The sequence below is a fragment of the Antennarius striatus genome, chromosome 7, assembly GCF_040054535.1.
Source record: "Antennarius striatus isolate MH-2024 chromosome 7, ASM4005453v1, whole genome shotgun sequence".
Classification (NCBI taxonomy): Eukaryota; Metazoa; Chordata; class Actinopteri; order Lophiiformes; family Antennariidae; genus Antennarius; species Antennarius striatus.
The window spans coordinates 20562627-20584612 of NC_090782.1; the positions used below are offsets into that span (position 1 = coordinate 20562627).

Here is a 21986-nt window from a genome sequence, read left to right on the forward strand (position 1 = left end):
TTTTTCTTTTAATTGTGGGGAACCCAGAGCCCCTGGAGAAAACCCAACTTCATTCTACTGACTTTGATGACTTCAACGTTTCTGCAACATCTGAGATCCTAAAGTATTCAGAAAAAATAATATATATGTCACCAAGCGATAAGCTGGCTTGTCGCCTGGAGTGTACCCCGCCTCTGACCTTAGCCTGCAGGACTATGCCCCCATAGAATGATTGGAGATAAGATGGAAGTAAGTGCGATGGAGAGCACCTGGAGGAAACCCTACTTCAGCCTTTCTCAGGCTATACTAATTGAACTTATTGGAAATTGAACTTGTTTTCAAACCAAAAAAAGCTGTAAATAGACAAAACATTTTTTTTGCCAATATCATGTCTGCATATCTTGGAGGTTGAGAACTTGTCATGGGAGAACGTTATGGTTCCAAATAAAGCTTGTCAATCAGGTCCTTGTAATTCTCCAACACCACTGACCTTTTTAGCTTCATGGTAGGACCTGTTGAAGGATTAAAAACAAAAAAAAGAGGATTATCTCAAGCACCAGCTGCTGCATTGTGTCTTCAACAAATTTTTTAGTGACTGCACTGTTATTGTTTAAAAACCAAGAGCCACGCTTATCCCAGTTCCACTTACCCAGTTCTCCTCTAGAGATGGAGAAATCCTCAGCGAGAATCACCCACCTCTGAACTTTTTGTGCATTGGAGGTTGCCTTCTCGTTAACTTGTTTGATTCCGACCGTAATGGCATCGTGGATAAATTTATCTCGACCTCCTATGATTTGTGAGACTCGTGTGGCATTGCTGCCTAACTTCCGACAGATCTCTAGAGCTTCTGGAGTCAGCTCATCCTCAGGGTCGCCTGTCTCTGTGTTTACCTGAGTCTGGGTAACAAATATATTTAAATTTAATTGACTTTTTGTAATTTCAATGTATTGAGAGGGTTTCGTGGAAAATGTTCACTATTCAAGTATTGTATTGTTATCCCTACACTGTGTAACATCCATGCAGAAATGTCCAGCACTCTTTTGACTGTGATTAAGCATAAATCAAACTGAAACGATGTACATGCATATATTTTCTGAAGCTTTTAATACATCTGTCTTTTGGGTCAAGTCCCCAAACTTACCTTGAGGGTTATCAGCAGTGATAGAAACTTCCTATTGTCTCCAACCAGCATGGCATTGCTGATGAGCGGCAGGGCCTCCTTCACTGCATCCTCAATAGGAACAGGAGGAACATTCTCTCCTCCTGCGGTGATGATCATCTCTGAAATCAACAGTACAACCACAGTTTCATGAAAAGTTCAATAATGAGGAAAAAAAATGTTCTATCGCTTGATATTTCTGTCGGCGAGTCTCCTAAATCTGGTATTTTTTGCTCTACACGAAATCTAGAATTCAAACCTTTAATTCTTCCAGTGATGTAAATGAATCCATCATTGTCGTGTTTGCCCAGGTCACCAGAGTGCAGCCATCCCTCTGCATCCAGAGTCTCCTCGGTCTTTTCGGGCATGTTGAGGTAACCCATGAAGACGTGACGGCCCCATAAACAGATCTCACCAATTCCATTTTCGTCTGGGTTGTGTAACTTCGTCTTGCACCCAGGAATTTCTTTACCACAACTGTAAGACAAACCAGAAAATTTCAAAATATAAATTAACAATCAAATGTTAATACATAGCAAATTTGAATTTGTCAAAATAAGGGGAATTTTCTGACACATCAAAATGAGGTAAGTAAAGAAATCACCTGGTGAGCTTGAAGATTCCAGGAAGGGAGACGGTGTGAGGGCCGGTGCTCTCGCTCATTCCATAGATTTCATACAGAGGAATATTAAGGCTGAGGAAGAACTCAAGTGTGTCTTTGCTGATGGGAGCGGCGCTAGTGAAACACAATCTGGAACGCTCGAGACCGAGAGCCTTACGAATCTTTTTGAACACAAGGAATTTGGCTAAGTGAAAGCTGATTGGTTTTCGGCCAGCTTCTCCGTTCCTGAGGAGAAACACACCCCATAAAAAGCCAATGTGAACATAAAAATTGAACACTGACATATAACCTGACACAAAATGTCATGATCTATTTTAAAGTCTGTCTGGATGTCTGAATTTGCCGGTACAATGATAATATTTGTATTATTATATAATATATAATAATAGAATATTATCTTCATCCAAATCTCGTAACATACGTACGGATTCATCCTGGTCAGATTTGCCTCCAGACCAACTCTTTTGGCCCAGGCAGCCACCCTCCTGAGTATCATTGGAGACTGCTCTCCGACATTTCTCATCTTTTCCTGCATCTTCTCCCAGACACGGGGGACGCCCATGAAGGCTGTGGGGTTCACCTCCTTCATGGTGTTTACTAGAGAGCCCTGATAGAGGAAACACAAACAACATCTGTGGGTTACAGCTCCTTCAAAACCAACAAAAACTATCCAGCATCTTTTCCATGCATCTACTATCGCAAATGTGTTATCAGGCATGAAATTTCTTCAACGTAAAACAATATACTGCATTGATTAACAATACTGTGACAGATTTCAGTCCTTTTTCGTTGTATGAAAAACCAATGTTCACTGATAGTATTTATCTCAAAGCTCCGCAGAAAACAATGACCCATGTAATTTTAGCAGCCCTGGATTTGTATATTTATGACTTAAGAGTTTTCAAATTGATTTAACAAATTGATTTAATTGATTTAACACGCTGGGATACACTCCAGCTCCCCGCGACCCGCGACAGCGGATGAAAATGAATGAAAAAGACGCAGTCGATGTGTCTCACCTTCAGTGCGTCTGGCTGAGCGAAGCACGTCTTCCCTCCGACTTTCATGATGATCCAGATGTCGATCATCTGTGCGGCGATATGGCTGAGTGGCAGGTAGCTGACCACCACCTCCTGAGCTTGAGGGGGTTCCTTCAGATTCGCGTGGCGGCTGATAGATAGTGCAGTCCAGGTTATCTGAGGAGAAAGAAGAAGACTTGTGGTTCATATGATGGTCTGCAGCTGGCTAGGCAAACCCCTGTGACCCAGTAAAGTGAAAGAACCAGATAAGATAAATGAATGAATTAATAATATTATAATATAATATATAATAATATAGTATAATGAGCACATCAGTACATTTGTCAATTCCTCAAGTGTAATTTGCTGCCCTGTATCTCAGAAACCTAAGTAGCCAAACTTATGTCACATCTCTTACGTTATCATGGCTGAGCATGACTCCTTTGGGCTGTCCTGTGGTTCCTGAGGTATAGATGAGCGTGCAGCATTGGTTGGGCTTCTGACTGGAGATGATAGCATCAAGGGGTTCTTCAGGCTCATCACGTCCGAGCAACAAGAACTCGGCCCACTGCAGAACAAAAAAGAATCAGTGAGAAGATGTCGACTGGCTGAAATACATTTTCTCATATTTCTCATGCATATCAAATGCTTACTGTGTATAGATTTGATCTCTTCTCCTTCACTTCGCCTCTGTAGTAGATTATTGCTTTTAAGTGTGGTAGCTGGTCTTCAACCTGTCAGCAAAAAAAAAAAAAAAGCACAAGAACATAATGGATCGCTTGCAGGTAATGAGAAAGTGGGTCAGTGTGCGGATTTCTACTAACTCGACTACAGAAGCGGAATTCATCTCACATGTTCTGATCTCACCTGAAGGATCTTGTGCAGCTGTCTCTTGTTCTCCACCACAATGATGTTGGCTTCGCAGTGTTCTGCTACATACTGGCAGGCTTCAGCAGAGTTGGTGGTATATATCCCCACTGCACACCCACTGCAACACATATGACAAGTCTGATTTAACATCGTCTCTTAAACATGTACTGTTGTGGTTCTCAAACATTTTTTGCGGGCCCCCCTTTTGCTACACAAGAACGTTTTTGGTGACCCGTTAGGTCTTTTAAGAGTAGAACAGGAGGCAGAAGTTTTAGCTATCTGGCTACTCAAAACTTTTCTCATTGATGAAGCTTACAATTAGGAACAACACAGCTTCCGTTGGATAAGCTGCTACAGGCCTAGACTGCTGAGGGTACTTTCTTTGTCTTTCCTGTTAAAGAGAGTTACATTAATCACTTTAGGTTTTGTTATTTCTTTTCTTTGCTTTTTCTTGCTCATAATACATTGATGCTTCACAAGCTTGCAAGATACTGCCACTATCTATGTGGGGAACAAGTATAGAAGACAGGAAATCCAAAGGCCTGAATGTCCTGTCTCCACTTCAGCGACTAGAGTTCAACTTTATACACTGACTACAATTCTATCTGCTACTCTGTCTCTCTCTCTTTTTCTTGCCCTGTCTCTATCCCCAGTGTATTTCCTTTCCGACCCAACCGGTCAAGAGGGATGACCACCCCCCAGAGTCTGGGTCCTGCCCAGAGCTTCTTCTTCAATGAGGGAGTTTTCCCCTGCCGCTGTCACTTCTGCTTGCTCTGCAGGGTTCTGCTGGGTTTCCTTCCCTGTTAAAGCGTTTTGAAATGTCTGCGCTTTACAAATAAAAGTTGATTGAATTAATAGTAAAGACAGCCTGCTGACAATGGCAGTTTGCAAGTTTTTTTCTGACAAAACTCAAGTGACTCGTCTTTGCGGTCTGGATCATATCTTCACATCTTTGTTAGGGAAGATAATTGCTTTGGAGGCACATCGGACAGTGCTTCATCTTCTGCTGTACATTTACACATCCTGATCCGAAAGTTGTCCGTGTTATGCTGGCTGTGTCAATTTTTGATTCATTCATTCCCCCATGCCCCCTCAGCAACTGCCCCCTAGGGGGCGCAACCCTTCACTTTGGGAATCACTGTTGCACTGCATTTCATTTAGACTCTCCCCTAGAGATATGCTGGAAGGCCTTGTATCAATAGCCTAAGGTCAGCCTATCCCATAACCTGTTTACATTTAATATCGAATTAAATGTAGACAAAAAAGACTTACCCCGCCAGGATGGCTCCAATGTTGGCGATGAACCACTCGGGAGAGTTGTAGCCCAGGATGCAGACACCGTGGAACCGCTGCAAGCCGAGCTGTAGAGCGACAACACCTAAGTTTAAATGTGTGTTCCGAGTTGCACATAACTGGATTTATGTTATGTTTAATTTACCGTAAATAATAAGATAAATAGTTTGTCGCTCTATCGCGGAATCCGTTAATCGCGTGTGGTTGTTGAGGAACGAGGACGCACTGTATATCATAATCGTAGCTCATAAACGCATACAAGTGTAATTTTTCAGCAGACTGATACAGCGCCCGTATCACTGCAGACGTTGCCAAGATCAATTGGTTTATCTCTGATTTACTACCTGCTGATCTTCATCACAGCCATTTAATATTTCCTGCAAACCATCCCAAAGACAGAGGTTCCAGTGCGATGAAGCTATCAGGACCACATCATCCACAAAAAGGTTACGTGACCCTCAGGCACAATGTAGCACCTAAAATTCAGTCTGCAACAATCAGGAACAGAACCGTTGACAAATGGCCACCCAAGTGGGAGGTTAATGCTTATCTATTTTAAGCTTAAACAGAAATGTTTTAAGTTTGAATTTAGTCGAGAAAAAGATCTAAACTTACAAATACAACTTGGCAATGCATACCGTACATCGCAGAAGCTTCATTTATCAACCAATGATAAATAAAAGCCTTTTTTGAAGTCATAAAACAAATCCGGAAATTGATATTATCGAGTAAAATGCCGCAAAACGTGATTTTATATTTTTCCTTGTATTTTTTGTGAAAACATACAATCAACGTATAATCAAGAATTTTAGGCGTGGTATACCTGTACTGAAATTGTTTGATCATTTAATGTATATGACTCTTGTTTAGGTGGATACTAAAAAAAAGTTTAAAACAACTAAATCACCTTCAGGAAGCTCCTGGCAGCCTGGCGACAGATCAGGTAGTATTCCCTATAGTCCACGTCTGTCCATTTCCTTTCTACTTTAAGACTGAGAGCTGGTTGGTCGCCGTAGCGCTCCAGGGACAACATAAACATATCATGAATGGTAAGAGGTTTTTCAGCAGACGTCTCCGAATCCCCAATTCTTAACTCTACTTCTCCATCCTTCAGAGTTGTTAATACAGAAGGTTGTGCTGCTGCTGGCAATAAGAGGGGAAAGAAAAGAGGGAAACAATAAGCAAATGGTTACCAAAGGACCTCAGAAACATGCAAAGGAAACACATATTGATGAACTTCATTGGGATGAAAATACAGTATCATTTCATTTGCAATATGAGTTATGAATAGTAGTAACAGACTTTTGAATGTGAGAAAACATCAGAGATATTTATTTTGTATTAGTTAACTTTCATTCATTCATCTTCTTAACCGCTGTTTCTGGTTACATGGGTCACAGGTTTGCTGGATCCTATCCAAGTAGACTTACTGACAAGAGGCAGGGGACCCTCAGGGTGCGATGTCAGTGCACCGCTAAGCCACATGAAAGACAAACAACCACTCACCAATTGTTAACTCTGCCTCTGCATCACTCAGAGATGTTGAAGGAGAAGGTTTTGGTGTTGCTGGCACTAAGAAGGAAATAGAAAACAGGGAAGATGTTTTAATAAATAATGGTTTACAAATGGTTACCAAGGTATTTCAGGGAAACACATATTGATGATCTTCATTACTACAAAAATACAGTATCATGTCATTTCATCTGCAAAATAAGTTATGAATAGTAGTAACAGACTTTTTAATGTGAGAAAACATCAGAGATACTTATTTTGTATTAGTTAACTTTCATTCACTCATCTTCTTAACCACTGTTTCTGCTTACATGGGTCACAGGTTTGCTGGATCCTATCGTAGTAGACTTACTGACAAGAGGCAGGGGACCCTCAGGGTGCGATGTCAGTGCACCGCTAAGCCACATGAAAGACAAACAACCACTCACCAGTTGTTAACTCTGCCTCTGCATCACTCAGAGATGTTGACGGAGAAGGTTGTGTTGCTGGCACTAAGAAGGAAATAGAAAACAGGGGAAAAAAGAGGGAAAAAATGGAAGATGTTTTAATAAATAATGGTTTATAAATGGTTAACCATTTGTATTTCAGGGAAACACATATTGATGATCTTAAATACGAAAAAAATACAGTATCATGTCATTTCATCTGCAAAAAAAGTTATGAATAGTAGTAACGGACTTTTGAATGTGAGAAAACACCGGAGATACATGCATTTTGGATTAGTTAACCTTCATTCACTCATCCTCTTAACCACTGTTTCTGCTTACATGGGTCACAAGGTAGCTGGATCGTATCCGAGTAGACTTACTGACAAGTGGCAGGGGACCCTCAGGGTGCGATGTCAGTGCACCGCTATTCCACATGAAAGACAAACAACCACTCACCAATTGTTAACTCTGCCTCTGCATCACTCAGAGATGTTGACGGAGAAGGTTGTGTTGCTGGCACTAAGAAGGAAATAGAAAACAAGGAAAAAACAGGGAAGATGTTTTAATAAATAATGGTTTACAAATGGTTCCCAAGGTATTTCAGGGAAACACATATTGGTGATCTTCATTACGACAAAAATACAGAATCATGTCATTTCATCTGCAAAATAAGTTATGAATAGTAGTTACATCAGAGATACTTATTTTGTATTAGTTAACTTTCATTCATTCATCTTCTTAACCGGGCGGCACGATGGTTAGTGCTGCCGCCTCACAACATGGCGGACCCGGGTTCGAGTCCCGCTCTGTGCGGAGTTTGCATGTTCTCCCCGTGTCTGCGTGGGTTCTCTCCGGGTTCTCCGGCTTCCTCCCACCTCCAAAAGCATGCGCGTCAGGTTGATTGGCCGTTCCAAATTGCCCGTAGGAATGAGTGTGTGTGTGCATGGTTGTGTGTCTTTGTGTGTGGCTCCGCGGTGCACTGGCGTCGTGCCCGGAGTGTCCCCCGCCTCACGCCCTATCTTGGCGGTGGTAATCTGAAGATGACTTACTGACATCTTCTTAACCGGTGTTTCTGCTTACATGGTGGATCCTATCCCAGTAGACTTACTGACAAGAGGCAGTATTGCACCCTCAGGGTGCGATGTCAGTGCACCGCTAAGTCACATGAAAGACAAACAACCACTCACCAATTGTTAACTCTGCCTCTGCATCACTCAGAGATGTTGAAGGAGAAGGTTTTGGTGTTGCTGGCACTAAGAAGGAAATAGAAAACAGGGAAGATGTTTTAATAAATAATGGTTTACAAATGGTTCCCAAGGTATTTCAGGGAAACATATATTGGTGATCTTCATTACAACAAAAATACAGCATCATGTCATTTCATCTGCAAAATAAGTTATGAATAGTAGTAACAGACTTTGAATGTGAGAAAACAGGGAAGCATGCATTTTGGATTAGTTAACCTTCATTCATTCATCTTCTTAACTGCTGTTTCTGCTTATAAGGGTCACAGGGTAGCTGGATCCTGTCCTGATGGACTTATGGACACCAGGCAGGGGACACTCGGGCACCGCTAAAGCACATGAAAGACAAACAACCACTCACCAATTGTATCACTCAAAGGAGTTGACAAGGTAGGTTGTGATGTTTCTGGTGGCACTAAGAGGGACAAAAAAAAAAAAAAGGAATTTGTTTTAGTAAACATGGCTACCAAGGGATTTCAGAAACATACAAGGAAACACACATTGATGATCTTCATTAGGACAAAAATACAGTGTCATTTCATTTCATTTGCAATATAAGTTATGAATAGTAGTAACAGACTTTTGAATGAGAGAAAACACAGGAGATACATATTTTGGATTACAGTAATCCCTCGTTACTTGTGGTTAATGCGTTCCAGGATCAACCGCAAAACATGAAATTCTGCAAAATATCGACCGAGGATTTATTTTATTGTTTACTGTATTTTAAACGTTTATGAACCCTCGCCATACCTATATTAAACCACTTTATATCTGTATTGCCTTTTCCCACACTCTCAGACTTGTAACGCCACCAGTGTTTCTTATGGTGGGCCAGGATGACACACACAATATTCTTTGAATGGTCTTAATTTGGTGTCCAGCCTTAACAAGGAACAAGAACTGACTACGATCTCCTGCTTACACTCTCATTCTCACTCTCATGCCCCTTTCTTAGTCTTGCAAACACATGCAGAACACACACACGTAGGCAAACTCAGGGCAACACACACACAAAACAACAACACGGGTTATCACAGACTGTTTAAAAATACTTTTGTATTAAAGTTGCCAGAAGAACAGTGAGTCTCGGAAGGCAGTGCACACACGCTGCTTCTGCTTACACGAGTCAGGGGGTAGCTGGATCATATCCTAGCGGACTTGCGGACAAGAGGCAGGGGACACCTCCAGGCGCAATGTCAGTGCACCACTGAGCCACATGAAAGACAAACAACCACTCACCAATCGTAAACTCTTCCTCTGCATCACTCAAAGATGTGGACGGGGTAGGATGTGGTGTTGCTGTCAACAAGAAGGAAATAGAAAACAGGAAAAATTCTTTAGTAAATAAGCAAATAGTTATCAAGTGATTTCAGACACATTCAAGGAAACACATATTGATGATCTTCATTAGGACAAAAATACAGTGTCATTTCATTTCATTTGCTATGAGTTATGAGTAGTAGTAACAGACTTTTGAATGTGAGAAAACACCGGAGATACTGTACACATTTTGTATTAGTTAACTTTCATTCATTCATTCATCTTAACCGCTGTGCGGCGACAATGCTACCCACTGCACCACCGTGTCGCCCATTACAAATTCAGTAGAATCAATTTATTTATTTGAGGAATGTAGCGCGTTCATGGTAAGACCCTCAAAAGTGGCTAATTTAGCTTCATCACTAAATTAGTGATGAAGTTGCAGATAGCTGCCATGCCACCTCCAAGCCTGCTATCAGGTGCTATATGAGTGTTAACATGGCTGGGAGGAGAGGCTTCATTAATGCTAACATACTCATTCTTATCTCGTAAGAACTAAAAGGAAGTACATGTAATCTATTACAAACATCATAAAGTACAGGGAGTACAATACATTATACAGTGCGCCCTTGTTACTCACGGTTAATGCATTCCAGGAGCCACAAGTGAATAACAAATTACGTGATAGAGCGACAAACTATTTATCTTATTATTTACAATAATTTAAACATTTATGAACCCTCCCCATACTGATAGTAAACCACCGTCTCTCTGTATTTCCTTTTCCCACACTCTTATCGACTGTTTAAAGCACTTTTGTGTCTCACGGAAGTGCGTTGCGTTCCGAGACTCACGGAATGTAGCACACTTCCGTATGCCGTAAGACAATAGAATGCTCGACTTCCTGCTAAAAAATCCGTGATGAGGTGAAATTATGCGTGTTGATGCGGGAATGTGCGAGGGATTACTGTATATACAAATGTGTACAGACTTACATAGACATATTTCATCTTCAAGCACAGCGATATTTTCCACATGTACACAGCATGGAGTCGTCATCGTTGACGTTTGTCACTAAGAAAACACAATCCTATATAGTTATATTTGATCAAAGCCATAATGTTCCTACCATGTACATCAAAGATAGGTAGCAACTCAACCTTTTATCTTCAGTTGCATTGTTAATATGCACAAGGGATTTTTGAGGGGAATGAAAGCTACCCCCTATCAACAGGCTGTTATCAGGAACATATCGACAAATATTACTGTGTCTAATTAAGTCCATAATGAATTACACTCAAACCCCTTCTAGTTAAGCATGGAATGTAAAATGACATCACACATTGTCCATTTTGTGCGCTCGGCACAGTATATTATTAGGGCAATCAGTTCTTTATTTGATCAAAGCCATAAAGTTCATCATATACATCAAAGATATGTAAGGCTATTTTATCTTCAGTAAGATTCAAAGGGGAGTTGATCAATTTAGTCTCCTTTGTCTACTCTTTGTGCTCTGATCTACTCTCTGTGTGAAAAAACTTAACAGAAGGACAAAGACAATTATAAAAAGACAACATTCTTCAGGAAAAAAGCTGAGTCTATCAACAGCAGGGTTACACCTTGCTGTTGATTGTGGACAAAGACATCAGGGAATTTGTCAACACCAGTTGTGCAAGGAATATTTATTCCTACTGTGGGGTTTGGAAGGCTTGCAAGAGCTGGAGCCTGTCTCAGCTGGGTACTCCCCGGACGAGATGCCATCTCAGTACACTTATTTGAAATCATATTATTAATAAAGTTATTGAGCACTGTGTTCTATCTGCCAGATCTTTGACCGCTGTGTGACCCGGTTGTGGCCGTGTGGGAAGGGTTCATGTAAAGTTCAAGTGATGGTCAGTGCAGACGGTGGGGTGAAAAGGACAAGCACCAGGCTGGGCCGTAACGCTGGTGATGCATTGACCATCTATCGGGGAAATGTCACCATGGGGAGGGACAGGGACAGAGGCTGAACAATATAATGCACTCTGTAGCAGTTCTGCATGAGGTAATTGTGTGAGAACTCACTCTGAGCTGCATCAGTGTCAATCAATCCTGCATTATAATAATAACAACAATAATAACAGGCCATATTTTGGGACCATTGAAATTTGCTTTCATAACTAGTATGATATCTTGTTTTCAAATGAATGCTACCACAATTTTACTCATGAATCACTTGATGATAATCCATTTGAATAATATATTTGCCCTAGCCAATGGAAAGTAAATGGTTGTACACCTTGCTGGTACAAGGTGCTGGTACATTATAGGGTCAAGGGGTAGCTGGGTCAAGGGGTATCCAGTAGACTTACGAATAAGAGGCAGGGGACACTCCGAGCGCGATGTCAGTTCGCCACCAAGTCACATGAAAGACAAACAACCACTCACCAATTGTTAACTCTACCTCTGCATCACTCAGAGTTGTTCACGTGGAAGGTTGTGGTGTTGCTGGCACTAAGAGGGAAATAGAAAACAGGGAAAATTCTTTAGTAAACAATAAACAAATGGTTACCAAGGGATTTCAGAAACATGTAAGGAAACACAAAAATACAGAATCATTTCATTTACAGTAGTTTGCAATATAAGTTATGAGTAGTAGTAACAGACATTTGGATGTGAGAAAACATCAGAAATACCTATTTTGAATTAGTTAACTTTCATTCAATCATCTTCTTAACCGCTGTCTCTGCTTACATGGGTCACGGGTTTGCTGGATCCTATCTTCGTAGACTTATGAACAAAAGACAAACAACCACTCACGCACACACTTAAATCTACGAACAATTCATTCTGTCCCTTTCTCCTTCAAAACTTGATAGAGAAGAATTGTGCTAATTGTGTGTACTGTATATCGTAATTGGTTCCTTCAGTTTTCTTATTTTTCCGGTGCAGATATTTCTTACGCATTTTCCCATATTGAGCAATAACTGAGACAATGATCTACGGTATCTAGTTTGTGTACCAGGCCCATCTGTGTCTTTGGGCTCAAACTTTGCCATCCAATGAAGTATTTATTAAGATTGTTTGTTAAGATGCTGTTTATTTGTCATATAAGAAGTTGATAAGTTCATGACACCATATTAGAACAGATCTGGAAGTCTTTCAATACAACTGACTTCAAAATTAAACATCATGGCAGACAAAATAACTTTTGACTTTGAGCAATCAAACTTTCCAGAATTGTTTTAGTAATGGCCTTTTTGTGTTGTATTTATACCCTGTATCATTGCTAAACACAGCAAATACTTCATATTCAGATATATCGATAAATAGATCAAAAACAAGGAAAACACAGGGGTCAGTGTATCAGCTTGACCAACTTTTATTCCATAACTAATTTAAGACAGAAATCTACATTTGGATGCTAGATAAGAGATAGACTTCAAAACACCCCATAATACTTTTAGCCATTGTTGACTTAATGTAAATACTGCAGTAAGAAATGTAAAAAATAAATCATTTCCTTTGGAATTCAACTGACAGATGAAGAAAAATACCGAGCATGCACAAAGGACCACCGTTGAACGGAATTTCACACCTTGTCAAATTTCAATTTAGCCCACACGTTCTTTGGCAAACTGAATATAAATATGATCAAAAACAGTCCACCTTTACCATAAACCTGTTGTTGGATTTTCTCTTCTATTTCAAGTAAAGCAGAGTGATGAACCGTCTTATGTACAATGGCAGCTACTTCATCTATCCTATTTTTATCCAAATAAATAGTTGAATTCATAAACCACAAAGCTATTTCACAATGAGCTTTTTTCACTTTCCTTTTGGATAGCACCCACAAACAAACCAAGACAGAAAAGCCAAAAACTAAGGTAATCAAAACTTGAGTGAATGGCAGTAAAAACAGATCAACTAAATGATTCTGGAACTCCCTGCCTATTTTGCAGGAAGTGGGTTGTTAGGTGTCTGTTGGAGTTGCCAGGTCCTGATAAAAGTTCTCAATCTGCTCCTTGTACATTTCCACCACCACTGGCCTCTTTAGCTTCATGGTAGGACCTGTTGAACAAGACAAAGAATTCACAAGATTTAGCTCATACAATAAAGCAAATTATAAATGAACCATTTTTGTGAGTAGTCTTGAGTGTCAAAACACCTTTTTGTAGCTCAGGATTATTTCAAATTCCAGGCACTGCATTGTAAATATGCTATTTCATAATTCCAAAAGTCAAGATCTATGTTACATCCCAGTCCCACTCACCGAGTTCCCCTCCTGATACGGAGAAATCCCGATCCAGAATGACCCACTTCTGAATGCGCTGAGCATTGGAGGTTGCCTTCTTATTAACACGGTTGATTCCGTCCTGAATGGCATCGTGGATCACTTTATCTCGACCCTCTACGATCTCTGAGACTCGCATGGCGCTGCTGCCCAGCTTCCGACAGATCTCTAGAGCTTCTGCAGTCAGCTCATCCTCAGGGTCGCCTGACTCTGCGTTTACCTGAGACTGGAGAGATAAGTACCGTTGATTTCATTTTCTCATTCATGTTGCCTCACACATTATCCATCTTCTCAAGTACTTTCTTTTTTGTCATCTACAGCCGTTTATCCACCTTATGGGTCACAGGTCAGCTTGAGGCCATCTCAGCCGACTACACTTCACTGGATATTAGTGAGTGTAGTACTGCAAATTCACCACTAGATGGCTGCATCAAGGGAGAAATGCCCATGACTCTCTTGTGGAAGGTCATTTTTCTTTCAATGAAGGGAATATGCGTAAATGCTAACAATCAGTCATGTTTTGAAATGCACATCTCCAGATAGCGCTGGTAATGGATTGTAGTGTTGACACGATTCACTGGTCACCAGCCTTTTATATTGGTCTTTATAAAAGCAAGTACTCGGTGAGACATTCATGAAAGTTTGAATGTAGCAAGGGAGAACATATTGGGTAGATTCATAAAACAATAATCAAATTAGCAGTGCTTTTTTGAATTTCATAAAACTAAACCCAGGTTAGAGTCTGTAGACTTACCTTGATGGTGAGAAGTATAGAAAGAAACTTCCTCTTGTCTCCGACCAGCATGGCATTGCTGATGAGTGGCAGGGCCTCCTTCACTGCATCCTCTATGAGAACAGGAGGAACGTTCTCTCCTCCTGCGGTGATGATCATCTCTGGGAAATCAACAGAAATGTACTCACAGATTAAAGGAAAAGTCTAAGGATAGCCTTTTAAGTTGTATTGCTCAAACAGGAAATACAGAATTCAAACCTTTAATTCTTCCAGTGATGTAGAGGAATCCATCCTTGTCATGTTTGCCCAGGTCGCCAGAGTGCACCCATCCCTCTGCATCTACAGTCTCGTCAGTCTTTTCGGGCATGTTGAGGTAACCCATGAAGACATGACGGCCCCAGAAACAGATCTCGCCAATTCCATTTTCGTCTGGGTTGTGTAACTTTGTCTTGCACCCAGGAAGTTCTTTACCACAACTGTGAGACAAATAAAAAAATTTAAAAATGGAAATTCACCATCAAATGTCGAATTGGATTTGTCAACGAAAAGAAATTTAATGAGGTTAGAAGAAAAAAAAGAAAAAGAAAGAAGAAATCACCTGGTGAGTCTGAAGGCTGCAGCGAGGGAGAAAGTGTGAGGGCCAGTGCTCTCGCTCATTCCATAGAGCTCATAGATGGGAATATTAAGGCTGAGGAAGAACTCCAGTGTGTCTTTGGTGATGGGAGCAGCGCCTGTGAAGCACTTAGTGCAACGCTCAAGGCCGAGAGCCTTACGAACCCTTTTGAACACAAGCTTTTTGGCTAAATGGTATTTGATCGGTATTCGGCCAACATGTCCAGCCCTGAGGAGGAAGATGCAAAAACAAGCAAATGAGAATGTTTGCAATGAGTATCTCAAGCCTCTGGATGTTATATTGTTGTCACGGCTACGTCTCTGCAATATTGCGTTGATGACAGGTACAGAGCCTCTAGAGTGGCAGACTGGGGTGTTTCTCCTTTTTATGAAGGAGGGACCAAAGAGTGTGTTCCAACAAACTGCCGGACTCTCCTGGAGAGGACCCTGTTAGTTACCCTTCAGATCCAGTAAGAACAACGCAGTTTTCGCCCTGGTCGTGGAACACTGAACTACTTCTATACTCTTCTGAGGCTGCTGGAGGGAGCATAGGAGTTTATTCAACCAGTACTTTTTTGACCTGGAGAAGGCTTACAACCGTGTCGCCCCAGCCATCCATTGGGTAGTGCTTTTGGAGTATGGGGTGGACGTCTCATCTTTATGGGATGTTCAGTCTCTGTATTCTGGAATCAGAGTCTGGTTCACATTGCCAGCAGTAAGTCAGACTCACTTCCAGTTGTGGTTGGACTCCGCCACGACTGCCCCTTATCACCGGTTCTGTTCATAACGTTTTTGGACAGAATCTGTAGGTGCATCCAAGTGACGAAGAGTGTTGGGTGTGAAGCGGCGATATAAATCTATAAATCTGAGACCATGGTCCTCAGCAGAAAAAGTGTGGAGGGCCCAATCTGAGCTGGAGAGGAGCCCCTCAAACAGAGGAGTTCAAGTATCTGAGTATCAGAGATTCTTGAACTGCTCAAAACTGAAACAGGGAATAGACAGGTGATCGGTGTGGTGTTCACAGTGATGCGGTTGCTCTAGTGGTCCGTAGGGATGAAATGGGAAATAAAATAAGGTAAAGATAAACCTTTATTGTCCCACAGTGGGGAAATTTGTGAGCCACAAGGTGAAACTCACCATTTACAACTCTGTCCACAATCCAACCCTCACCTATGGTCTTAAGCTCTGGGCAATGACCGAAAAGGTAAGATTGAGAGTATTCCACGCATGTTCATCAGGGAGGAGACCCAGAGGCAGACCCCTGACTAAAGCCTTGGGATCCTCCTGGAGGAGTTGGTGGAGATGTCTGGGGAGAGGAATGTCTGAGCATCCCAGCTCAAACTTAAAGTTTGACAATTGTATTCAGAAGAATGAAGTGCTAATGCAGCACAAATATTGACCCAGCTGCGTTATTTTTGTACAATAAAGTTACTTGCTTAAGTCATACCGTCTTTTCTATACTTATCCTGTCTATACTTGGTGAACAAATATCTCAACACAAACACAGACTGCCTATTGCATGACCTGATCAACTTGTCAATTGGCCTGAACAAAAAAAACACCATGCAGTGTTTCTTAAAACTCATCCTGGGGGCACTATGAATGCATGGTCCCCACAGGATGAGTTTTAGGAACTTTATTACTTATTTATAAGAAAAAATTAGAATATGAGGGAAACAAATTAATTGTCTGCGCTATTTCGGAATGCAAAGTCTTCTCTCAAATCACTCATGACTGATGTTGGAGTCAGGGCATCAACATAAACTCTATCTATCCTCATCACTTATACGTACTGATTCATTTTGGCCAGATTATATTGCAGACCAATATCTTTGGCCCAGGCAGCCATCTTCTTGCGCATGGTTGAAGACTGGACTCCAACGAGTTTCATTTTTTCTTGCATCTTCTCCCAGACACGTGGGACGCCCAGGAACGCAGTGGGATGCACCTCATTCATGGTGTTTACTAGAGAGCCCTGATAGAGGAAACACAAACATCCCTCAAAAAAGAGAAGAATCTGCTTCTATCTTATGTCTGTATGAAAATACTGTCCATTGATAGAATTGCACTCAAAGCTTTGCAGTAAACAATGGCCGGTTTATTTTTAGTAGTCCTGGATTTGTATAGTCATGACTCATAGGTACAGTGGATGTGTCTCACCTTCAGTGCATCTTGCTGAGCAAAGCAAGTCTTCCCTCCGATTTTCAAGATGATCCAGATGTCGATCATCTGTGCGGCGATATGACTGAGTGGCAGGTAGCTGACCACCACCTCCTGATTTAGATGGGGTTCCTTCAGATTTGCGTAGCGGCTGACAGATAGTGCAGTCCAGGTTATCTGAGGAGAAAGAAGAAGACAAGTCATGGGCATGTTGCTGATATGTGTATCACAAAAAAAATTCCACTGACTTGGCTCTGACTGATGGACCATCATGCTGTGGGATGGTGGGCCATTGCTTTCATGGGAAAAAACTTACAAAGCAAATTACCTAATGAGCACATTTTTCAATCCCTCGAGTGAAATTTGTTGTAACATATCTAAGTAGCCAAACTTATGTCACATCTCTTACGTTATCATGGCTGAGCATGACTCCTTTGGGCTGTCCTGTGGTTCCTGAGGTATAGATGAGCGTGCAGCATTGGTTGGGCTTCTGACTGGAGATGATAGCATCAAGGGGTTCTTCAGGCTCATCACATCCGAGCTTCATGAACTCGTCCCACTGCAGCACAAACAAAATCACTGAGAAGATGTTGGCTAGTTGAAATATTTCATATTACTCATATGCCCATCAAATCCTTACTGAGTATAGATTTGGTCTCTTCTCCTCCATTTCATCTCTGTATAGGATAATTGCTTTTAAGTGTGGTAGCTGGTCTTCAATCTTTCAGCAAACAAAATAAAACATGAGTACATAATGGATTGCTTGCAGGTAATGAGAAAGTGAGTCAGTGCGCTGATTTCTACAGAACCAGAATTCATCTCACACGTTCTGATCTCACCTGAAGGATCTTCTCCAGCTGTTTGTTGTTCTCCACCACAATGATGTTGGCCTTGGAGTTTTCTGCTACATACTGGCAGGCTTCAGCAGAGTTGGTGGTGTAGATCCCCACACCAAACCCACTGCAACACATATGACAAGCCTGATTTAACATCGTCTCTTCAACATGTTGTACCCCTAGAGATATTCTGGAAGGTTTGTATCAATAAACCAGCTTCCAAATAGTGGATTAAAAGATGATCATACCAATAATAATTTCAACTTCTCTACAGAGCGGTGATGTCAAAGTTAAATACACAGAGGGCCAAATTTGCTACAAGCTGAGGGCCGAACTGGTTCAATGTTTATGAAAACATTTTGAAATGACACACACACAACCAAAATGGAATGAGAGCGGGACTCACCCTGCCAGGATGGCTCCAATGTCGGCGATAAACCACTCGGTGGAGTTGAAACCCAAGATGCCGACACTGTGATACCTTTCCAAGCCGAGCTGTAGAGAGACGAAACCCACTTTTAAAGACCAATACAAAAGGGAGGAAAGGGAATACTTATTGGGAATACTGCTTGATCATTTCATGCATGTGACTGCTCTTCTCAGTGGATGGCGATGACATGAATCACCTTAAGGAAGCTCTTGGCAGCCGTGCGACAGGCCTGGTAATATTTCTTATAGGTCATGGTCTTCTGCTCCTCTCCCTCCTTCCAGCTGAAAGCCGTGTAGTTACCAAATCGTTTCACAGACAAGGAGAACATATCATTTATGGTCAAAGCCGTCCTCGCGGCCATGCCGGAATCTTCCATCCTTAGTTTCACCTCCACGTCACCCTGGGATGTCCACAGGGGGAGTTCTCCTGCTGCTGGCATGGACTTTGAACTCCGGGCTTTCGCTAGAAGGCAGGGCATTTAGAGATAAATAAGCAAATAGCTGCCAAGGGATTTCAGTGATGCACATGCAAAACTAAATTCTGACAGTGTCCCCCTAATCTTCATTAAAAATATTGCTGTGATCATAAGGTAAGGGCGTCTGCCCCCCGGACTGAAGTCTAGAGGTTGTTCCAGAGTAAAGGAGCCAGATAGCTAAAACTTCTGTTCTACTAAGCTTGACGGGTTTTCAAAAATCCTGCATCCTCAGAGACTAAGATCCCAGGGACGGTGATACGGTTCTGTGATATTTTCCATGTAAGACAGAGCCTCATCGTGAAGACCTTTACATGTGATCATGAGAATCTTGAATTTTATTTTTACTGGGAGCTAATGTTAGTTTACCAGGACAGGAGAGATGTGCTCCCCCAGTTTCTCCTCCCAGTTCAAGTCAGTAGGCGGGCAGCTACATTATGAGCTAATTGTAAAATCCTCATAGAGGAGCTTGGACATCTTGATTGTAAGAATTGCAGTATTCTAATCCAGAAGTCTAATCTGAATGAATGAATGAATGAATGAATGAATGAATGTCACCATCTCTACATCTTCCAGTAAAGTATGTATATATTGCAATGATTTAATAAAGTGTAAGACTTACATGCACGTGTTGTGTCTTCCCCCATTGCAATACTTTGCACTGTTTCACAAAAAGGATGTGTCACTACTGACACTTGTCACTCAAAAAACATACTGACTGTGTATTTGATCAAAGCTATAAAGTTCATAGCACGTACATCAAAGACATGAAAGGCCACCTTTTATCATCAGTAAGATAAAAGGTGAGTTTTATCAGTTTCCTTTGTCTTATTCTTCTTTGATCTTTGATCATATTTTCTTGTGCTATGGTCTTTGCTATGGTTGTGCGAACTAACAAAGCGACAAACGCAATTAGAAGTAGATAACAATCAAGAATACTTACACCCTGTTGTTGATAGACTTATTTTTCCCCCCCTTGCATGGAAACAAGGTTTTCACAATACTGGACCTGAGTGCCTACCACCACTGGATTAGGGAGAGGGATGAGTGGAAGATGGCATTCAATTCACCACTTGGCCATTTTGAGTTCCTTGTGACGCGTTTTGGTTTACAAAATGCTCCTGCAGTTTTTCAGTGCTTCATGTAGGACGCACTTAGACATTTAATAGGGCAGTTTGTTTTTGTTTATTTGGATGAAGCAATTTTCTCATCTGATCTCAACATTCATCAACAGCACATCCATTTGGTTCTCCAATGACTTTTGGAGAACAGCGTATTCGTCAAGGTGTTGAAGAGAGAGTTCCAGTTAACTAAAGTGTTTTTTGGTTTTGTCACTGTGCACAGACAGGTAATCATAGATACGGCTGAGGCGAAAATTGTTTCTGGTCTGCCTACACCCACCTCAACCCAAAAGTTTTTGCAGCGCTTTTTGGGCTTTGCAAATTTCTATAGGCGGTTCATTAAGAACTATTCCTGCCTAGCAGCCCCTCTCACTACTCTGACTCCTACCACCAAAACCTTCCACTGCACAGCAGAAGCTGACATAGCCTTCCAGGAACTTAAGCATTGAGTTACCACAGCTCCCATATTTACCCAGGTTGACCCTGAGCTTCAGTTCATTGTGAAGGTGGATGCATCTGAGACTGGGTTCACAGCTATTCTGTCTCAGTGTTCCCTCATAGACCATAAACTGCATCTTTGTACTTTTTATTCCCACAAGCCCTCCTCCCCTGAACAGAATTGTAATGTTGGGAACCGGGAGCGTCTGGCTGTTAAGCTGGCCCTCAAGAAATAGTGTCACTAGTTGGAGGGAGTCAAACTACCATTCATCGTGCGGACAGACCACTGAAAATCGCCTACAAGCAAGCCAGGGGGACCTTGTTTTTTGGGAAGCTTAATTTCACATTGACTGACTTCCAGAAACACAAAACCTGACGCCCTGTTCCGTCAGTTTACGGCCAACCCTCCTTCTCAGTCTGACCCCATGCTGCCTCCCTCCTGCTTTGTCACACTGGGAACCTGGGACAGAGAATCTCATGTCTGCCAGGCCCAGCTGACCCAGGCTGATCCAGGCAAGGCCTCCCCTTACTCTCTTTTTGTGGCTGATTTAGTCCACTCATAAGTCCTCCAATGGGTCCATTGAAAGAGGCTGACCTGCTATCCCGAGGTGGGTTGTACCTTGGCCTTCCTTCATCGGTGCTTCTGGTGGATGACTGGAAAAAGACATCAGAGAATTTGTCAGTTTGATCTGTGCAAGGAATGAATCATCTACTCAACCCAGGATGAAGTATTCTGCCCCCTACCTGTGTCCAGTCCTACCCCTGCACAAGCTCCCATTTTCTCGAGAAACTGCTGACCCCTTATTGTTGCCTTTTCCATTTACATGGCATACACACAGATATACCAGTTTTTATGGTGGTTATATCATTTTATTTTTTTGTACTTATCAGCCACACCTTAAAGACCTGTCCGTGAAAATATTGTCTGACGTTAAACCGGTCCATGGGGCGAAAGGTTGGGAGCCTCTGCTCTATGATGAAGTGGACAATGATAACACACACACGCAAACATTCTTGTCTCTGTGCTAATGCGGCTTGCCCTTCAGTTATTCATCTGGATTTTTTTTTTTAAAGCTTGACGTTACGCTGCCACCATGTGGCAACATGATGCAAGTTAACAAGTTAATCCCATTTTTTATTTGATTTATTCTTCTACAGCCACTTATCCATCTTGCAGGAGCTGGAGCCTATCTCAGCTAGCTATAGACGAGAGGCGGGGTACACCTTGGATGAGACGCCATCTCATTGCAGTTATTTGAAATCATATTATTAATAAAGTTATTGAGCACTGTGTTCTATCTGCCAGATCTTTGACCGCTGTGTGACCCGGTTGTGGCCGTGTGGGAAGGGTTCATGTAAAGTTCAAGTGATGGTCAGTGCAGACGGTGGGGTGAAAAGGACAAGCACCAGGCTGGGCCGTAACGCTGGTGATGCATTGACCATCTATCGGGGAAATGTCACCATGGGGAGGGAAAGGGATAGAGGCTGAACAATATAATGCACTCTGTAGCAGTTCTGCATG

General features: G+C 41.8%; 2 protein-coding genes across 2 annotated transcripts; both read right to left on the reverse strand.

Annotated features, from left to right (window-relative positions):
- Positions 1-411: 411 nt before the first annotated feature.
- LOC137599458 (long-chain-fatty-acid--CoA ligase ACSBG2-like) lies at positions 412-10448 on the reverse strand. Its single transcript, XM_068320411.1, has 18 exons — positions 10385-10448; positions 9369-9428; positions 8070-8135; positions 7339-7401; positions 6883-6945; positions 6449-6514; positions 5850-6085; positions 4922-5010; positions 3647-3767; positions 3433-3513; positions 3198-3347; positions 2780-2956; positions 2186-2367; positions 1743-1985; positions 1398-1615; positions 1121-1260; positions 629-875; positions 412-491 (listed from the first exon to the last, which is right to left on the reverse strand). The coding sequence occupies exons 1-18, from the start codon at positions 10446-10448 to the stop codon at positions 412-414; spliced, it is 2346 nt and encodes a 781-aa protein (XP_068176512.1).
- Positions 10449-13319: 2871 nt separating this feature from the next.
- On the reverse strand, positions 13320-18881 carry LOC137599098 (long-chain-fatty-acid--CoA ligase ACSBG2-like). Its single transcript, XM_068319782.1, is given in 13 exon segments — positions 13320-13349; positions 13351-13439; positions 13642-13888; positions 14417-14556; positions 14654-14871; positions 14994-15236; positions 16801-16982; positions 17168-17344; positions 17577-17726; positions 17808-17888; positions 18007-18127; positions 18410-18498; positions 18630-18881. Coding segments are annotated over 13 exon segments (2010 nt in total). The 5' UTR covers positions 18873-18881.
- Between the last annotated feature and the right edge of the window lie 3105 nt (positions 18882-21986).

What these genes read in the sequence shown, in the direction of transcription:
- LOC137599458 (XM_068320411.1), bottom strand. Translation starts at nt 10,448, where the DNA reads ATGACGACTCCATGCTGTGTACATGTGGAAAATATCGCTGTGCTTGAA. An exon ending in TGAAGATGAAATATGTCTAT is followed by an intron (nt 9,429 to 10,384) that starts GTAAGTCTGTAC and finishes TCTTGTTGACAG; the next exon opens with CAACACCACATCCTACCCCG. An exon ending in AGAGGCAGAGTTAACAATTG is followed by an intron (nt 6,086 to 6,448) that starts GTGAGTGGTTGT and finishes TCTTATTGCCAG; the next exon opens with CAGCAGCACAACCTTCTGTA.